Genomic DNA, 20,310 nt, shown 5'->3' with positions numbered 1-20,310 from the left:
TTTGTGTCCTTGAGCTAATGATAAGTGGTCAGGCCATCAGTTTTATATCTTCTCGAGCAGATTCTGCCATGCAATGCCTACCACCACCAAATCATGGCATTGGTTCACTATTTATTTTGTTACGAATCATTTTCTACAACACCTGAGGGTTTTTTGGTTTTTTTTTGGAATATTTCCAACCAAGTATTGACCCAACTTAATCTTACCTAGCTATGAAATCTGATGAGACCATATCTAAAAAGACTATAGCCACTTAGGATTTCAAGGTGAGGGGACACAGACAAAGATATTAGTATTCCATCTCTCTGTTCGGCCTCCTTTCTGCTACTAGACTGGTTGTATCTTTTACCCATCTTGACTGATACCACACATTCATTTTGCATAGGTTGCCAAACAGCTTCAAACTTCAATAACTTTCAATCACTACTCATCTGGGCTTGAACCAGTGACTTGAGGTGAAAGGCTCTAGATCAATATTAATCCCGAGTAATCCAGTCCCCTATACTGGTCCAGTTTTATAATCTCATGTATTATATAAACACTCATGCAAAACTACTGTTCTCTTTATTTTGTCATGGCAGCACATTGCAGTGATAAAAGCTGAATTATAAAAATTGTGTGTTAGTGAAATATAAATCAAGCAAATGTTAAACCATTTCATCTATTTCAAAAGTTTTTGGCATATTAGTACAAAGGATTTAAACTGCACTTCTAGCCCTAAGGCTTGCAATGTGGAAGCCTGCCTGATTAATGTAATTAAGAGGACCACTTAGCTCAAAATTCATTAAAAAATTAAATAAATTTGGCCTTATTGTTTGCTTCCAACTGGCAGTGTGGTTTGTAGCTAAAAATGTCCGCTGCTTTATACATATCATATTGTTTTAGCACATCCCTTTTCCCTGCTGTGCATATGATTAAAGGAACAGAGGTTAAACACAGCCATAAAGAATTTGGTGAATTCTATTTTCGTTAACACTGGCATCCAGCTCCCCTGTCTCAGTTTTACAACAGTCTGGAAATATAGTATCTTCACTCTGAAATTAGTTAAAAACCTATTTAAAAACCTATTCTATAGCTAAAGTTATTTAAACATCTCAAAGTTTCCTGCTGTACAATTTTGCACCGTCCTTGATCTAGTGCACCAATCAGCAGTCCCTCCCAGAATGTAAGGAGTGGGGGTGGCGGGAGGAAAAGGACGAAAACAAGTTGGCAAATGTACATAGACAAATATTTCATTCTGGCACTGTTCTGTTTTAGAAAATATTGCAATAGCAGTATACCTCGGTTCCCTTGATCATGGATAATTAAAGCAAGCCAGTAAAAATAAGAGGGCGGGGAAAGAAAAAATCAGCGCTAAAATATTTTCAAAGGCATGAAAGTCTTTAATTATGGCTCTGTTATTTAAATTTACTTGCCATTACTTGAAATTTACTTTAGTCTATCCAAGAAGAATTTAAATGCTACACATGTATACTAACAAATATAGTTTCTACTATAAATGCTACTGCAACATTCTTTTAATGTTGAAAACTAAATATCACTGTTACCTTAATTTAATGTTGATGTAATGGGGTTACTGTTTACTGAGTACCGCCGCATGGCCAGAGGTCACTCAGCAGCATCCTGCCTCTGTTTCTCTCCACTTCAGGTTTCCTTAAGAACTGCAGAAAGGCTTGTCTCTGGGTTACTACCACACCCGCCAGTGGCTGGCTTAATAACAAAAACAGAACTTAATTTTCAGGGTCCCACAAGAAAATCCATAACCACTAAAAAAAATCAATATATAGTTCTGGTGTCTTCTTCCGTTCCAGTGTGCTCTCACAGCCCATCCTCGCAGCTCTTCCTAGGTGGAGCTCAGCCTTCTGGCACTGGCCTCCAGGCCCAAACCCAGTCAGGGTTTCCCACAGCAACCTCCTGCTCTCTGAACTTCAACCCCCAAATCCCCTTAGTTTTCAGGGTTTTCCTGTAGGAGCCTCTCTCACTCCCCACAGTATCCTATGCTTCTCCTCTCCATGCAGCTTCCTGCTGATATTTATGGGGAAATCGTCTCCTCTCTCCCAGATGTGCCTCCCTAGTAATCAGCTCGCTGGCCCTAGGCCTCTAAAACTTAAGGGGCAAGCCACTCTGTCACAGCTGTAAATAAACAATAAAAACTGGTAAAAAATGTTTGGAATACGAGGTCTTCTTCAGGACTGATCTATAAAGATAAACTACACCACCACTTTCTCCTATCCTGAGTAAAAAGCTGCACTAGCATTTTGAGAGACTATAAACTAGGGATCTTTGCATTCTTGTGAGATCATCCTTGTGTTTAAATTATCCGTAAGGATTTTAATGTGGGGCCTGATTTTGCTACCTTTACTCACAATGTTAGTACAGTAATTTACTCTGCAAACAGCCACTGACATTGTTGGGACTACTATGGTGCAAGATACTAGTCAATGTGAACGAGGGGGAATACTCAACAGATTTCCCAAATAGCTGTAATAGTGGGTGAAATTCATCCCTCCCCATACAAATCCTGTGTAATTTGGGCTTTGTGCAGCATGCTAAACCAGGCAAAGAAAGTAAGAATTCACCCAACCTATGGACGAGTTGTGAGGCTGCAACCCAAAACCTGCACAGCCACTCTTCTTTCTGGTCTATGAGGAACAGCACGTAGGGGTTTGGGCCCACGGGGTCTCCAGGAGACCCTCCAGAGTCCGGTTCCTCTCCCCCCCTAACTGTGTGACCCTTAGTGGAGCTGCTACAGAGACACCCTTAACTGATGCCCAGGAGATGCAGCAATCCTTTCCCCATCCCCCCGCATAGTCTTATGTGGGTCCTGTGCACCTGGGTAAATGTCACACCAAATGATAACAGGTTCCAGAGTAGCAGCCGTGTTAGTCTGTATTCGCAAAAAAGAAAAGGAGTACTTGTGGCACCTTAGAGAGGAACCAATTTATTTGAGCATAAGCTTTCGTGAGCTACAGCTCACTTCATCGGATGAACCGATTTATGCTCAAATAAATTTGTTAGTTTCTAAGGTGCACCAAATGATGTGTTTTGTTAATATTCACACTAACCCTTCTGTGCTCCCACCCACATCATGTGGGAAGAGTACAGGGGGAATTAGGGGAAAAAATTCACTTGTCCTGTACAGATTGATCTTGGAGGCACCATCATGATCAAGCAAATTTCATTGTTCGTTAGCAAACTGGTCAGAGCAGGGTTGTTTTTTTTTTTAAATGACCTTTCTTTATTAGAAAGTGGGTGGAAACCAACTCATTTCACAAGTCTGCTGAACAATTATTCCATATTCAAAATGGTGACTAAGCAGAGAAAGACCCTATAATCTCATAATTAATTCCTTGAACAATCCAGTTTCCCCCATTTTATTATATTTGATATGCTATGTCTTAGGGGTTGTATTTCTTGTACCACCCTTCTGAAATCTTTCCTCCAAATAAGTTGCATTATTCCAGACTTTTAAATGTTATTCTAATGTGTATGTTTCATAAGTATTAGTTTATTTAATGTATACTGTACTATGAAGGAGAAAAATAATCTACAAAAAGACAAAGTCTCATTTTCTCTTGCACTAGTCAAACACCAAGACTCAGTCTGTCAGACTTCTAAGCTTGTCTAATGACTGTCATCTGTGGTTGAAATTAATAAAGTCTATCCATGGTGTATGATTTTTCTGTTGCTCTGATATTCAATATATACAATAATTCATAATTTAAATTCACAGAAAGATGTGCTAAAGTAGCTATGTGTTTTCATTGTCAGTTCTAAAGGCTATGAACTTGATGACTGACACCAAAGCCCTGTTTTGTCCCCCAACTCATTACATAGCTCTAGCAATGTTTGGGCTGACCAATTACTTCTAGTAATTTGATTGTGTACCCTTTTCCCTTTATTACTTACCATTTAATTTGGGTTTGATCAGAACAAGGAGAGACTATTAAATGCAGGACAATACAAATACCATTAATAACAGTAGGAATTTGAGTTACACCAGCAGAAGCTAGGAAATGCAGAGATAAGACTAAGATTCTGTTTTTAACCTCTCTCATTGGGTTTTGCTATTTCAGGGCTCCAATGAAAAGGGGATTATTTTACATTTCAGTAGTAATTCAGATAGTTTTGTTTGTAAGTGCAGCAGAAAAGCACAAAAGGTAAAATCCTTTCGGGAACTATTCTCATGAGTAGTGTGAACAGGATTTGTCTCAGAGCTCCCATTCTCAGAGAGACTGGAATGTAATTATGTGTTTAGAACTCCCACATGAGGGCACTACAGTGCACCTCTGGTAAGAGATTAAAAAAAAAAAAAAAAAAAAAAAAAAAAAAAAAAAAAGAGCAACCTTGCCTCCAGCCATCAGTTCCTTTTAACCTGGGCCAGCAGGGACAATAGTAATACTAAAAAATAATACATATATATAATCTCCAATAACAAGAATGGGTCAGAGTAGAACTACATTAAATACTTTCTTTGAAGTTACATAATTATAGGTAATTTAGCATTTTTCCGAAGGTAAACCTTCAACGAATTCCTAACTCGTGGAGAACACAAAAGCTAGCAAAATGTCTTTGTTAGAACAAAGAAGGAGCATTAATGGGCCTGAATATGTAATAGATAAAGATTAAAATGATAAATGGACATCATGAATACTAAAAGAATTCTATGTGAGAAAAAATGTGAGAGTATTCAGCAGATATTCAGAGAACTATAATAAGAATTAAGAAGAAAAGGTCACAAGTACTCCTTTTCTTTTTGCGGATACATACTAACATGGCTGCTACTCTGAAAAGAATTAAGAAGTGACCCTTTCAAATCAGCCCCCCCCTTTTTTTAAATGAAACAAGAGGCAACGCCTAATTAATATAGAGTCTAAGTACTTTTCAATGGTGCACATGTCAACACCTCCAAACCTGTATGCACAACACATAAAATACATTAAATGACTTAAAGTCTATGAGACACAGTCATGAATTCCAACTGCCCAGTGTCCAAAACTGCTGGAAGTTTTGCCAATCCAAAACTCAGCGTAGAATACTTTCAAAAGCCTAAAACCACATTTGGATTGTCTTACCTCAGAGGAAGTAGAATACTCTGTAATCTACACATCTATCGGTTAAGAATTATGCTATTATGCCTTATACTGTGTAGTTCAAAAAGAAATTCCCATGCTATATTTGCATTCAAATAGACCACTGACCCATTACCATGGTACACAGCAGGCAGTGCTCTTTCAGCAGAATAGAAAGCCAATGAAACTCTTGACTCCTACAGGATATCTGAAGTGGTGGAAATAGGATACTTGTATAAATAAAGAGTGTAAAAAATGTGGGCCCTAAAATGTGTGTTGTAAAAGTGTCAACATTATCTCCTATGGCATATTTTCTCAATATTGGGGGGGGGGGTTAATGCAGAATCTGCCACAAAGATCAGCAGGACCAGCATGCAACACAACACTGAATATTACAGGATAAATGTTACTAGAATGTAAATGGGCACATTCAGGACAGGATGTAGTCAATCTTTGGCCAACACCATCTATGGCATGGAGCCTCCAGAAGCTGTGCAGGCTATCTAGGCTCTGCAGTCACAAATAAAGCAGATCTTGAGTGCAAAAGCAGCGTCAAGGAGGCCACATAACGCTTACACAGCCACTCAACACCTCCCCATCCCAGGGTCAGAGTAAAAGATTCTACCCATTGCTGCATACAAGGGCATCAAGTACCAGGGAATGGTGTATGGGGAGACACTGAATGACATTCCAATGGGTAAGAAGATTCCTCCCTAGTGAGTTATAAGTTAGTCGAGGAGAAACTGCATAGGGTTCCTCAGCTGAACAACTGCATATGACCACAGTACAATGGAAAACTGAAAAAGGGTAAATCAGGAAAATAATCTCCTTGCTACTTTTAAATTTTAAACAGAGTTAAGTGAAGTGGATTTGAAATTTGTTCAGGATTCTTGCACTGTAAAAAAAAGTTTCCTTTGTCTTTTTATGTTTTGATTAGTGAGTTTAAAGACTTGCCAACAATCTAGATTGTTAACAGACCACAACTGGTAACTTTGAAGGCTCTTATTTTTAAGATAAATGCACAGTTCACATTAATATTCTATATCCTCATTATATTTATTATCTTTTTATTGAAATTTAAAACTATTTTCATTGCTAAGGTTTATGTATAAATACAAGTTACTCAGTGGTGAGCTGCGGCCAGTTTGCACCGGTTCGCTAGAACTGGTTGTTAAATTTAGAAGCCCTTTTAGAACCAGTTGTTCTGCGAGGGACAACAGGTTCTAAAAGGGCTTCTAAATTTAACCGGCCCAAAGTGGTGCCTTTGGCGCCGACTCCATGGGTGCTCCAGCCCTGGAGCACCCAAGCGGAAAATTTGGTGTGGGCAGAGCACCCACCGGCAGCTGCCTGCCCCACGCCCGGCCCCAGCTCACCTCCGCTCCTGAACGCACCACCCCGCTCTGCTTCTCTGCCCCCCGCCGCCGGCTTCCCACAAATCAGCTGTTCATGCGGGAAGCCGGGGCGGGCAGAGAAGCAGGCAGCGGCTTCGCACACAGACCCAGGGAGGCGAAAGTGAGCTGGGGTGGGAGGGCGTGAGGAGGGCCGCCCACGCCGCAGCAGGTAATTGGGGGGGGAGGGCGCACAGGGGAACCACTCCCCACCCCAGCTCACCTCCACCACCCTCAGCCTGAGTACGAAGCAGCCGCCTGCTTCTCAGCCCTCCCAGGCTTCCCACCGAACAGCTGATTTGTGGGAAGCCGGGGCGGGGGGCACGGAGAAGCAGAGCGGGGTGGCGTGTTCAGGGCTGGAGGCGGAGCGGAGGTGAGCTGAGGCCGGGCGCGGGGGGGGAAGCTGCCAGTGGGTGCTCTGCACACACCAAATTTTCCCTGTGGATGCTCCAGCCCCGGAGCACCCACGGAGTCAGCAGTCAGCACCTAAGGCGCCACTTTTGATGTGATCAGTGGGGGGGGGTGGCTGCTCCCCCCATAGCTACGCTCCCCCACCCCAGAGGGACCTGCCAAATGCTTCCTGGGAGCTGCCGCAGGTAAGCACCGCCGGACTCCCCACCTCGCCCCCTGGCAGGTCCCTCTAGCTCTTAGGGGTGGGGTGGGCACCCACTACAGCGGCCCATAAGACCCTCCTTCCCGGTTCTGGGGGCAGTCAGGGGACGGGGCAGGGGTGGAAGGGGCAGAGGTCCTGGGGGGGGATATCAAGGAACGCGGGGGATTGGATGGGGCAGGAGTCCCGGAGGGCAGGGGTGGGCAGCGACCCCCTCGTGGGGTGAGGAGGGAACAAGTTGTTAAGATTTTGGCAGGTCATCACTGAAGTTACTACACATATCAACTGAACATACCATACAAAATTCAAGTATGATAACTATTTAAATAATGTTACGAGTTTTGATGAATTTACAAACAAGGGATAGGCAATCAAAATAACATTATATCAATTAAATGCTTAAAGATTGTAGATCCAATGTTAGGTAGAGATACTCTCCATTGTAACAAATGACCACATATGCATATTAAGGTGAAATTTAGAGGACACACTGAACTTTCTGGAGGATTTTAAGAGGGCAGCAAAAACTACCTTCATTATCGAGATCTTATTAGTACTTTAAATATGAAATTAACTGTTAACTCTTCTTAATAGCTAACTGGGTAAAGGTTGTTAGAGAAGAAAATATATCCACAGCTAAAAATCACTTCTAATTAAAAAAACCAATATTGTCTTAGTGAATAAGGTCAAGCTCTCTATTCGCAACAAACTCACAATGAGATTTCAAGATGGCTGTGTAAACATGTCATATGGATATTCACATGTGAAGTTGCACTTGCATGAGTAACCACAACACTTTACCGTTCCAGAAACATTTTTGTGAACACAATTTTTGTTGCACAAATTCGCATGAAAAGCAAGTAAATGGCAGTCACAAAAGCAGTTACACAAATTCATGACTTCCACTACAACAAATGTTCATTAATCTTTGTGTGCAATAATTGCCTAGGTATAATTGCCAATTAGTAACAACTGTGGTGGTGATATCTGCAATGTGAACACTTGGCCTTGCAGATTGGACTGTAACCACCAAATGATATCACACTGGATGCCAAATAGCCAGCAGATGGTATTAACTGTCAATCACTAAACAACTTGGGCGAAATTTGAACCGGTGACCTAAATGTGAAAGACTGTTCAAGAGGATATAAATTGTTCATCCACACTGTCCTTGCCGAGGCATTTTAACTGAATACGGACGTCTTATTCTACATTAAGGACACGGAATGATTCAAATAAGATGTTTCCGGTCTTTTTGACAGATTCCTCACTATTTCCAATTTTTTTTTTTTTTTTTAGAGCTGGTTGGAAAAATTTTGACAAAACATTTTTTGTCAGAATTTGCTGATTCATCCAAAGTGAAATGTTTCACAGAAACGGTTCGATTTTCATGACATTCTGCTAGAAACCAGGCGGATTTTGAAACCTGCCTGGTTTCCTCATAGCTCATCTGCTTGCCTCTTCAGCAGGCGGGCTAGTTGGGAGCCAATAACCTGGAAACCTCGTCTCCCACCTCCTCCTGAATGGGTCTGTCAAGGTTCCTTCCCCACTCTGAACTCTAGGATACAGCTGTGGAAAGACCCCCTAAGCTTATTCTTACCAGCTTAGGTTAAACACTGCCACCACCAAAGTGTTACACAAAGAACAGGAGAAGAGCCCACTTGGAAAGTCTCCCCCCCAAAATATCCCCCCAAGCACTACACCCCCTTTCCTGGGGAAGGCTTGATAAAAATCCTCACCAATTTGCATAGGTGAACACAGACCCAAACCCTTGGATCTTAAGAACAATGAAAAGCAATCAGGTTCTTAAAAGAAGAATTTTAATTGAAGAAAAAGTAAAAGCATCACCTCTGTAAAATCAGGATGGTAAATACCTTACAGGGTAATCGGATTCAAAACACAGAGAATCCCTCTGGGCAAAACCTTACGTTACAAAAAGATACAAAAACAGGAATATACATTCAATTCAGCACAACTTATTTTATCAGCCATTTAAACAAAACAGAATCTAACACATATCTAACTAGACAGTCTCTACGTAAAAGAATAAATGGACACAGATCAGACATCAAGAATTATAACATTCAAAAACCAGTCGGAGAACACTTCAATCTCTCCGGTCACTCGATTACAGACCTGAGAGTGGCTATCCTTCAACAAAAAAACTTCAAAAACAGACTCCAGCGAGAGACTGCTGAATTGGAATTAATTTGCAAACTGGATACAATTAACTTAGGCTTGAATAGAGACTGGGAGTGGATGAGTCATTACACAAAGTAAAACTATTTCCCCATGTTATTTCTCCCCCCCCCACTCCACCCCCCACTGTTCCTCAGATGTTCTTGTTAACTGCTGGAAATGGCCCACCTTGCTTGTCACCATGAAAGGTTTTCCTCCTCTCCCCCTCCCCCACGCTGGTGATGGCTCATCTTAAGTGATCACTCTCCTTACCGTGTGTATGATAAAACCCATTTTATCATGTTCTCTGGCTGTGTGTATATACATCTCCCCACTGTATTTTCCACCGAATGCATCCGATGAAGTGAGCTGTAGCTCACGAAAGCTTATGCTCAAATAAATTTGTTAGTCTCTAAGGTGCCACAAGTACTCCTTTTCTTTTTGCGGATACAGACTAACACAGCTGCTACTCTGAAACCTAGATTGCTTACTGACTTTTTACAGGAGTTCTGACCTGCATTCCTGCTCTGGTCCCAGCAAAAGCATCACACAGACAGAGCGAACCCTTTGTTTTTCCCCTCCTCCAGCTTTGAAAGTATCTTGTCTCCTCATTGGTCATTTTGGTCAGGTGCCAGCAAGGTTATCTTAGCTTCTTAACCCTTTACAGGTGAAAGGGTTTTTCCTCTGACCAGGAGGGATTTAAAGGTGTTTACCTTCCCTTTATATTTATGACAGGGTCACTCTGTATTTTTTAGGAATTTTTGTTGTTTTACTTGACTAGTATATGAAAAATAATTAGCAGTGGGTGGAGCACCTCCGCAAAAGGTAATTACCGTCCCCTGCACAGTTCTATTTAATTACAGAACTAGTCAAGAAAGCCATGAAGAATGCCCAAAGGATACAGACAAAGTAACCCATTCAGAAACACTAGAGAAGCAAACAAAATTCATACCAAATCACTTTACCCCGAGCTACTTGGCTCGACCATTGGAGAGGTCTCCTGGTCAACAAAGTACTGCCAAGCTTGTGAAGGGCTTACACTAAATTCAACAGCATTTCTCTGTCAGTAACTCAATAACTTTTAAATGCCTCATTTGATCAATTCCAAAATTTCAGGGAATGTTTTAGGCATCAATGGCCAGAACCCATACTGATTTGGAGAAAAATCAGAAAACTGGAAGAGTGACAGTGGCCACATGAAGCCCCTGTTAGCTCTTTAACACAGCCATAGCCTCAAGCACCTCTGCAATTATATATAGATCAATTAATCAGTTGATGCCAGCCATTAACACCTTCCAGCATAACACTACCCTTATATCAATCACTGCTTCTCCTTCCAATAGAGGTTAACATGCTGACACATGGAATGATTTCTCTCTCAGATAGAAAAAATAATAATGGGGGGAGGTGGCAGAGATGAGGAAATGGTGAGAAGGGGAAAAGGGATGTGTGCACACAGCCCCAGCATAGGGGTGAGGGAGAATGGGAAACCCTGGAATAGGGGGAAGGGGGCACAAAGAACCCTTGGTATGGGAGACAGAATGGAGACCATGGTGATGGAGGCAGGTGGGAACACAGAACCCCTGGCATGGCAAGGAAGGAGGGAATGTGGGGCACACCGTACCTCTGTCTGGGGGAGAGACTGGGATATTCTGATATGGGAAGAAGGAGGGAAGGGTTGGAAAAAGGGGAATGGGATGCATACAGATCCCCTGCCATGATGGAGGGGGAACATAGAACCTCCTCGTGAGGGGAGATTGGAGGAATCTGGTAACAGGTAAGAGGGAGGCACACAGAGCCCCTACCCGGGAGGGAAGGGGGTAGAGGAGCACACACAGATCCTGCCATGGAAGGGAATGGAGGGCTTGGGGGAAGGTGGGATGAGTGTGTATACAGAGCTGTTGGTATGGGGAGAAGAGGATACCCTGATATGCGAGACTCTGGTGGGGGGCACACAGAGACCCTAGCAGAGAGGAGGTTAACAGGAGTTGCAGGGAGTACTTAAAAACAGGGGGAGGCAAACAGGGTGTCTGGGGTGGAGAATGGAGGAATGCAAGGACACACAGAATGTACAATAAGCTCGGCTTACACAAACTACAAAGTGTGCAACCTCCTAGTTTTAAACAATCATAGTAGTTCAGTAAAACTACTGAATGTACTTTCTTCAATTTACTTTGATGTTTTGGCTGAAGTGATACCTACAAAACAAAGCCAAGTAAAGACATGAACATTTAAAGAAAGACAGCAAGCTTTGAAAAGTGTGCATTTAACTAGCTAATCACTGTGCCTCTAAGTTTGAGCCTAAGGGCAGGTCATCGCTGTCTGGTTGGTTCAGACTACAGAGGTGTGAATAACAGTCTGCTTCCAAGTGCTGCGCTGTAACTCCCCTGTGTGGATGCTGCTGGTGAAAACAAAGGTTCCTACTATACATTGATGTAGTCCTGTTTGAAGGGGACTACATTAATGCAAACTAGGAACCTTTTATTCACACCCATAGCATCCATGCAGGGGAGTTAGAGTGCAGCACTTTGTTGTGCATTGCTATTCAAAGTCCAATACTCCAAACTGTGGAGAAGTGCAGACATGTTCCATATGCTTAAGGAAATTGTCTAATATACAGGTTTAGCATGTAAATGTGTGCAAATATTCAGTTTAAAATGTCAGAATTCATTAATCAAAACCATTTTTCATCCCAACCAAGAGGCACAAGTTCTATAATGATTACCTCAATATCAAGTTTCAAACTTCAGCTCTTTTAGAGTACCCTTGTCTAAAAAAGTTGTAGTAGAAGTTTTTACAATATAAATAGTATATTCCCCTTCTCTGTCCCCAAACTCAAACATAGAAAAGATACTGTTCAAACTTTAAAAAAAAAATAATCACATTTGGGTAGAGAGCAACTTTAGATAAATTCAGCCCCAAAAGCTTAATATTTCTGCAAGCTAGGAACACACAGAAAAAGGACATTATAATGGAAATTGTTCTGAAATTCTAACTGTACTGAGTGATATCTAGCAACTGCTATAATATTAAATGTGCACTGCCATTAAATTTAATTTTAAATATTGTTATTGCAAACTGATCCACTATGACAGCTTTAAAGAAAAGGATATCATCCAGTACTACTTCAAGAAGTGAAACTTAGCTAGTCATCTGGACCATAAAATAGCAGATTACTCCATCACACTGGCTAGAGCAGCTAGGAATAAAACTAGCTTTACCAACCACATTATTTTTATTTGGAAATGTTTCAAAACAGACATCATCCAAAAGACTTTAGACTCATTCCATCCAAATATACACTACCGAGAGCAGCAAAAACATGTTCTGTGTAAAGTACAATTTGTAAATGTTGTGGAAAAATATTACAAGACATACAAGACATCCTATCAAAGTAAAATAAATTAACTGAAGATAGAAATAGAAAATAATAAAAACTTCTATGCAATTCATGTATTAACAATTTAAATCTTTATGAGATTTGACATGTGTTAATGGGAACTGTTCCACTGAATCCCTGTACATCAAGATTTAGTCTGGTAGTTTGCTCTCTCTGAATTTGCAGTCTAATGCAAGTACACACTAGTAAAATCACAAACTAGATAGTGAAATCTCTGGACTTGGTACGGGGAAAACAATAACTTAATGAAAATCTTGAAGTTAAAGATAGGTTAGTTCAGAGTGTAAGTTTTGTATTTGCACACCTAGGCTCTGATACTGCAATGAGCTCTGTAGGGCACAACAATCTGCACCATAAGTTCTCACTGCAGCATTGGGAAACTACTTTGTAAATAATTTATGCAGCAATTGTACACACAAATTAAACTCATATTTACATGCTGAAATCTTTTAAATATCAAGTCCAGAAAATTCACAGTGCTGCCATTTTGAGTTCGTTGACATCAATGGAGCTATGCTGATTTGCCTCAGACAAGGATTTGACCCATTTTCTTATTAGAGCCTCTTTCTATCCCAAAGGGGGAAGCTACCTTACAACAAGAATACTGTTTATAAGGGGAACATCCACATATACTGGTTAAAAACAAAAACGGAAGGGATTTACACAACTATCCTGTATATTTATATCCCTCTGTAATTCTTGTACTGTCATGTTTATCAAAAGATATACATGTATATCCAATTTTTCAGTCCCTGTAGAGCTGGAGTGAAGGAGAAGTAATGGGGTTGACAATTGGACAGGCAAGTTTAAAGTTACCAAATGTGGTTAGATGCATGCTGTGTGTTTTATTACCTTACCAAACATACCATTCGTCTCTCTTTCAGTTTTGATCTTTTATTCCTATGTAACATAAGCATCTCAGCCAATATTATTCAAAATACTTTAGCTGAAGTGAAAATATAGAACAAAAACATATTATAATCAGTGTTTTTTAAAATAAGCCACCAAATGTAGTCTGCCCTTGAAAGAGTTAAAGTGTTAGTTCTATTACGCTTTTTTATAAAACTACAGTATATTATAATATTAGTCGGACCATGTGGGACCACTTATTATGAGTTGTATTTATGTAAATGAAATTATGTTAATTGGCATGACCAGTGATAATGTATGAATAATCTAACCACCTTGATTCATTTTCCATTTCTAGCTTGATGGGTTCTACACAAGAAGTAACATGGTCATTTAGCAATAACTGCAGTGAAAGATCAGAAATGCAATCTGACTATACAATTGTTTGCATTAGAGAAAAATAAACTTCAGTAGTCCAATTTCCCTAAAAGGATCTCTGTTATAAAATTCTTCCAGTTCTGATTTGTTGTAATGATGTCTCTTTTGAGGAAGCATGTGTTGGGGTTAGAATACTAGACTTTTAATCAGGCAACTTTTAGTCATGCCAATTCTGACATGATGTGTGATGTGAAGCAAATCACTTATCTGATTTATCTCCGTTTCTACATTTGTAAAATGGGGATAACAGTAACTAATCCATATGCCCCTAGCTGTGTCATGGTTATCAGCATTGTGCACACCATCGCCAATCAGAGCCCTGCAGCAGCTCCAAGGACAGAACATAGATCCTCTTGCTCCAAAAGAAGAGGCTCTTCCATCAGCTGCTAGCAGCAGAGAGCTTATAAAAGAAAACTGAGACCACCTGATTCTATCCAGTTGAGGGTAGTGGTGCATACGTTTTAGTGATTCCACCATTTTGGAGAGAACACTCATGTGGATGGGAGAGCTTCAGACTGCTTGCCCTTTTCCACATTTGTCACAACTGTTCAGTAAGGAAATTGTTTTAGCCCCAAATACAAACTCAAGGTCAGACTAGCATTGCTGGAGACAGAGCTCATTACAGGGCACCTCCACCAGGAGGGCTTATATGCCTTTTATGGGGGATGAGCTTTGAGTGGGGCTCTTGTTGTTAGAGGTACCACAGCCCAATAGGCTTGAGGCATGACTGTGCCTGTTGGCAATATTAATGGAGGCAGACAGCCCAGTTGGTTGTTTAAAGGACTGCAGGGACATGGGGCACTAGGTAAAGCTTTGCTTTCCAGATAAAATCTGGAAATGAAATCTTGTTGAAAGCAGAGACTTTCAGTCATATAATGGGTCTGATTCCCATCACAAGGCATGTGCGTGCAAATTCTTAGATATTTGCTTTTAGAGAAAATTATTTTATTGAATAGCTAGAAAGCTTTAAATTATAGCTTATTAGAGTGAGTGTAAGAAAGCAAAGCAAACAATATATAACTATCAATATTTATTAAGCACTGAAGTGTGGGTGGAGCCGTACAATACAAAGAAGATCAGATAAGTACTGCGACAGGGCCTTACCGTCTAAAAGAGACAGACAGGCAGGTGCATAATACACCAGATGATTGGAGGAAGTTGCAAGTTCAAAACTGGTGCAAATTTTTGTTGTGGTGGAATTTTTGTAAATTAGATTTGTTGCTATGGAGGATCACCACTGGAATGTTTCAAACCATAAGTTTATTTTAAGGACGGATTTGAATGTCACAGGATAATTGTGTCCTGATGCTAGATAAATGCCAGGGCAAATTGGGTGACATTCATTCATGACAGTGTTCTTTTCCAGTGTTTTTATTCCTAGTGCACCAAATGATTAATAAGGAAGATGGTGTCATTTTGGCTGGTAGACATTGGTTTAGTTGACATTTATTTACTGTTCCATTATTGAAAAGCTGCATTCTGACTCAGATAATTGATTTTAGCCATTCAGAAATGAGCTTTACATAAAAACAATTTTAAAAGATTTTCAATTAATTTATAATACACTAAAAATGTAATATACCTCATAAATTACAAAATGTATGGGTGAAACTGAAGCTTCACTTTTTAAAAATAATTTTGCCAGGATGCAAGTATTAGCCAACCATTCATCTGATTAGCTAACACTGAAAAAATAAAACAACATAACGACTGAGGGTGAAATCCTGATTCTATTGAAGTTAATAGGAGTTTTGCCATGACTTCAGTGGAGCCAGGATTCACCTCAATCAATGAATGATAACATGCCCTGCTGCATTGTTATAGGTAAAATGTAGTATTCTCTAAAATGTTAACGACTGCTTCAAGAAACAAACCTTTCATATGTTTTATTAAGCCAGTCAGAAGAAACATGGAAGAAATTGGATAGTACCATTTGTAAACACAAACCGCCAGCTTCAAGCGTAAAGGAAAAATACTGAATATTTTTTTCCTTTAATTTATTGCCATTAATATTTATAAGCTAAAATTCAACCTTTTTATTTTTTTTTTAGCAAAACAACTGATTGCTTCCTCTCATAAAATAAAAGCATAAAACCTTTTCAATCTATTATGAAATATATCCTCAATTAGTAGAGCCAAGGAAAAACAGATGAACCTGAACATTTGATTAAAGGCTAAATCTTGAGACAATGCCTTTTTGATCAATATATCCGTGCACACGCATAAAAATTAAGATATATGTGACAAAGTTTATCAACACAATTACCCATTGTTACCTGACTACCTTAGAAGTCTTGCATGTCTAATTAAAATGTTCCTATACAATCAATATATTATCTGTTGACAGCTGCCATTAAAAATAATGGGCCTAAGTATTCTAGAACTGTGGTCATCATGGAGTTACTGCATGTAACCTTTTCTGATTTGAGTACTGATTTTAAAGTGGAGTCATGCATTCTCTAATTAAAATCCTGAAGATCATTATTATAAATACTGTACATGAAGATATTTTTAACTCAACAGATTTAACATTATAACCAAGAAAACCACATTTTCTAAACCCATAACTCATTTTGGAGACATATATCTTTGCATCTAACTTTTATACTTTAATCTGCTATTCTGTATTATTAGCACTTGAGCAATTTTGACAAAGTTGCTTTGAGCTTTATAAAAGATGTCACAGGGCATGCATTAAATAATTCTGCTTAATCAGTTCTATTCATATAAATTACTTACCTCATCGCCTATTACAAGTTCTTCCCTGGGACTGTGGAAAAGATATTCATATAGTTTATAGTGTTGAAATAAACTGAAAAAGAAAAGAAAACGTAGCTTCAGCACAGCCACAAATCTTTAGAAAGGAAGTATTCTAAACACGTTTGTTACCCTAGGACTTATTCCCTAGGTCAAGGTGACAGATACCTCAGCACTAATAAGAAGAGACACTTGTTGAGCTCTAATTCTAGCTACAATATGTAAGCCATTTCAGGTATTACAAGATTCATATCAGTTATAATAAACTCAATATGACAATTGATATCAGCCCTACCATTGTGAAATTGAGTTTTGGGGCTTAATATTCTGCTCTGAAAAATAACTCAGAAACTAATTGTTACAAGGGCATAATTTGACCTGCAGGATCTTTATTATTGGTGATGGTACGGGAGTAGAAAATGCAGCTAACTGGACTTTCAGATCCCAGGCTGGTAGTATACCGAGAAAGTCTGAACTGGAAAACTTGAGAGGCAACAAAGATAGAAGCAAATGAAGCTCTTTTTACATAGGTTTCAGAGTAGCAGCCGTGTTAGTCTGTATCCGCAAAAAGAAAAGGAGGACTTGTGGCACCTTAGAGACTAACAAATTTATTTGAGCATAAGCTGCCATGAGCTACAGCTCACTTCATTGGATGCATTCAGTGGAAAATACAGTGGGGAAATTTATATACATAGAGAACATGAAACAATGGGTGTTACCATACACACTGTAAGGAGAGTGATCAGGTAAGGTGAGCTATTACTAGCAGGAGAGCGGGGGTAGAGGGGAACCTTTTGTAGTGATAATCAATGTGGGCCATTTCCAGCAGTTGACAAGAACATCTGAGGAATAACAGAACGCCACTAGCCATCACTTCAGCCCCCAATTAAAACCTCTCCAACGCATCATCAAAGATCTACAACCTATCCTGAAGGACGACCCATCACTCTCATAGATCTTGGGAGACAGGCCAATCCTTGCTTACAGACAGCCCCCAATCTGAAGCAAATACTCACCAGCAACCACACACCACACAACAGAACCACTAACCCAGGAACCTGTCCTTGCAACAAAGCCCGTTGCCAACTGTGTTCACATATCTATTCAGGGGACACCATCATAGGGTCTAATCACATCAGCCACACTATAAGAGGCTCGTTCACCTGCACATCTTCCAATGTGATATATGCCATCATGTGCCAGCAATGCCCCTCTACCATGTACATTGGTTAAACTGGACAGTCTCTACGTAAAAGAATAAATGGACACAAATCAGACGCCAAGAATTAAAACATTCAAAAACCAGTGGGAGAACACTTCAATCTCTTTGGTCACTCGATTAGAGACCTAAAAGTTGCAATTCTTCAACAAAAAAAACTTCAAAAACAGACTCCAATGAGAGGCTGCTGAATTGGAATTAATTTGCACACTGGATACAATTAACTTAGGCTTGAATAAAGACTTGGAGTGGATGGGTCAGTACTCAAAGTAAAACTATTTCCCCATGTTTATTCCCTGTTCCCCCCTCCATCCCCCACTGTTCCTCAGATGTTCTTGTCAACTGCTGGAAATGGCCCACCTTGATTATCACTACAAAAGTTTTTTTCTTCCCCCCTCCCCCCCACTCTCCTGCTGGTAATAGCTCACCTTACCTGATCACTCTCCTTACAGTGTGTATGGTAACACCCATTGTTTCATGTTCTCTATGTATATAAATCTCTCACTGCATTTTCCACTGAATGCATCCAATGAAGTGAGCTGAAGCTCAAGAAAGCTTATGCTCAAATAAATTTGTTAGCCTCTAAGGTGCCACAAGTACTCCTTTCCTTTTTACATAGTCACTTTTCAGCTTAGAATTGCATTTTAAATTCCAAAATAAATATTTTCTCCAGATTAAAATTTACCTTATATTTACATTATACATACAGTAGGATAAACTTGGTAAAAAATAAGTTAGGGTTTTTTTTTTGTGTGGCAGAACACAAGAAATGGTACATTTCATTATCATCTCTTTTTTGTTTGTTTGTTTGTTTTCCCCAAACAAATGGAGAACAGAGTATATCAGTAATTTTAATTCAGATGACACACTCCCAGAGATTAGGAATTGATGCTGGAGTTTTGAATATTACAACAAAAGTAACTTAAAAGGGACTTTCACATTGGACTAAAATATTTAAATATATATCTTCCTTAATATATAAAGACACTCAACTGTCACGTTTTAAATAATTTTCCTTGCTCCTTTTCTAAAAATGATCAAAGACACAGTACTTGTTTAATCAAAGGTGGACTTTATCACAACTCCATATGTTTTTATCTACAGTACTTCTTCCTGTGAAGTTGTAATGCTGCATTTCTGACATCCCTCACAATACTGTGACACACTGATGGCAAACACAGAATTATGACTTCACAGCAAGTTCAAGCAAAAGTAGAAGTCAACTTCAGTGCAGGCCAGAAATACAACACCCTCTCTTCCAAGAGTTCATCCCATTCACACAAGTAGTACTCATGGAAGCAAAGACAGCAGTCAGATAAATTATCTGTGACTCTGACTCCAGCCCTTCCTGGTTTGTAAGAAAGAGCTGATAACACTAGGGACCTTTACTTACAGATTGTCAACAGGAAATCTGCGACCCATCCTTAAAAATGCAATTGTCTAACCAATACTAAGGAAGCCATCACTTTGTGTAGAGCACAAATTACTACCCAGCATTTCAACCCCCCACTCCATTCCCAAGCCAGGAATGAAGAAGTTAGCAAAGACAGTCTCTTAAGGCCACCTTTCAATTGTTAATAGCTTAGTTTTCTCTCATTCAGGCTTTAGGACAAGGTAATGATATTGAGAGAGCATTTGTGCTGATGGATAGTTCCCCTCCTGTCCATAGACAAGGGGTGTACACTCAGACTCATCCTGTTGGATCACACCTGCAGCATTAGGTACCATTGATCACCAAACACTCCTGTCCTGGTTCCAAGAAACTGCAGTTGTAAACAGAAACACCTAGAAATAGCTGGATCTTTATTCACAGAAGGCACTTCACCTCCTAAACACTCACCTGCAGAGACCCACAGGGCTCAGTCTTCTCCACTATGTTATACAAGATATACATGTATAGCATAGTAAATGTCTGAAAAAATACATTGCCTTCAATAATTCAGTTCTCTGGACCAAATTGTTAAAGGACCACCCTCCCCCCCCCCCAAAAAAAATCACCAGAAGCAATCCTATCTCTCAATACAGAAACAGCTGACAGGTGAAAAGCAGAAATTTCCAATGTTAACACCACAAAAATTTTACAAACAATTTTTAATAATATGGAAGAATTTAGAGTAACTAGTTTAGAAGGAAAAATGTTTAATCTTGCTTAAGTATTCCTTCACAGAATTCTAGAGAGCAGAGAGTTCTTGTTTCTCTCCACAGGCATGCAATAGTAAGGCACTGGAAATGACAGAACACAGTTAGCATTTAATCTGCAATATTCCACCACTGCAGGAACTGAGCAAGACAGCCATAAAAGTTGCTTCCCCAGGACCCACTCATGAGTTCAAGCATATGGGAAGGTCGGGGTAAAGCCATAGCACTGAGGGTCACAAGAGAAGAATGAGGGGGGATTT

At 39.8% G+C, this 20,310-nt stretch overlaps 1 protein-coding gene across 9 annotated transcripts in view; it reads right to left on the bottom strand.

The window, feature by feature from the left end:
• CABCOCO1 (ciliary associated calcium binding coiled-coil 1) overlaps nucleotides 1-20,310 on the bottom strand; it is an 82,493-nt gene that overhangs the window by 28,789 nt on the left and 33,394 nt on the right. For all 9 annotated transcript variants that reach the window (XM_038411821.2, XM_038411831.2, XM_038411832.2 and 6 more), the window contains one exon: nucleotides 16,675-16,747. In XM_038411821.2, coding sequence (XP_038267749.2) covers nucleotides 16,675-16,747 — 73 coding nt within the window. The remainder of the gene's footprint in view (nucleotides 1-16,674; nucleotides 16,748-20,310) is intronic.

The sequence above is a fragment of the Dermochelys coriacea genome, chromosome 7 (genome assembly GCF_009764565.3).
Source record: "Dermochelys coriacea isolate rDerCor1 chromosome 7, rDerCor1.pri.v4, whole genome shotgun sequence".
Lineage (NCBI taxonomy): Eukaryota > Metazoa > Chordata > Testudines > Dermochelyidae > Dermochelys > Dermochelys coriacea.
This window is presented reverse-complemented; position numbering and strand designations above follow the sequence as displayed.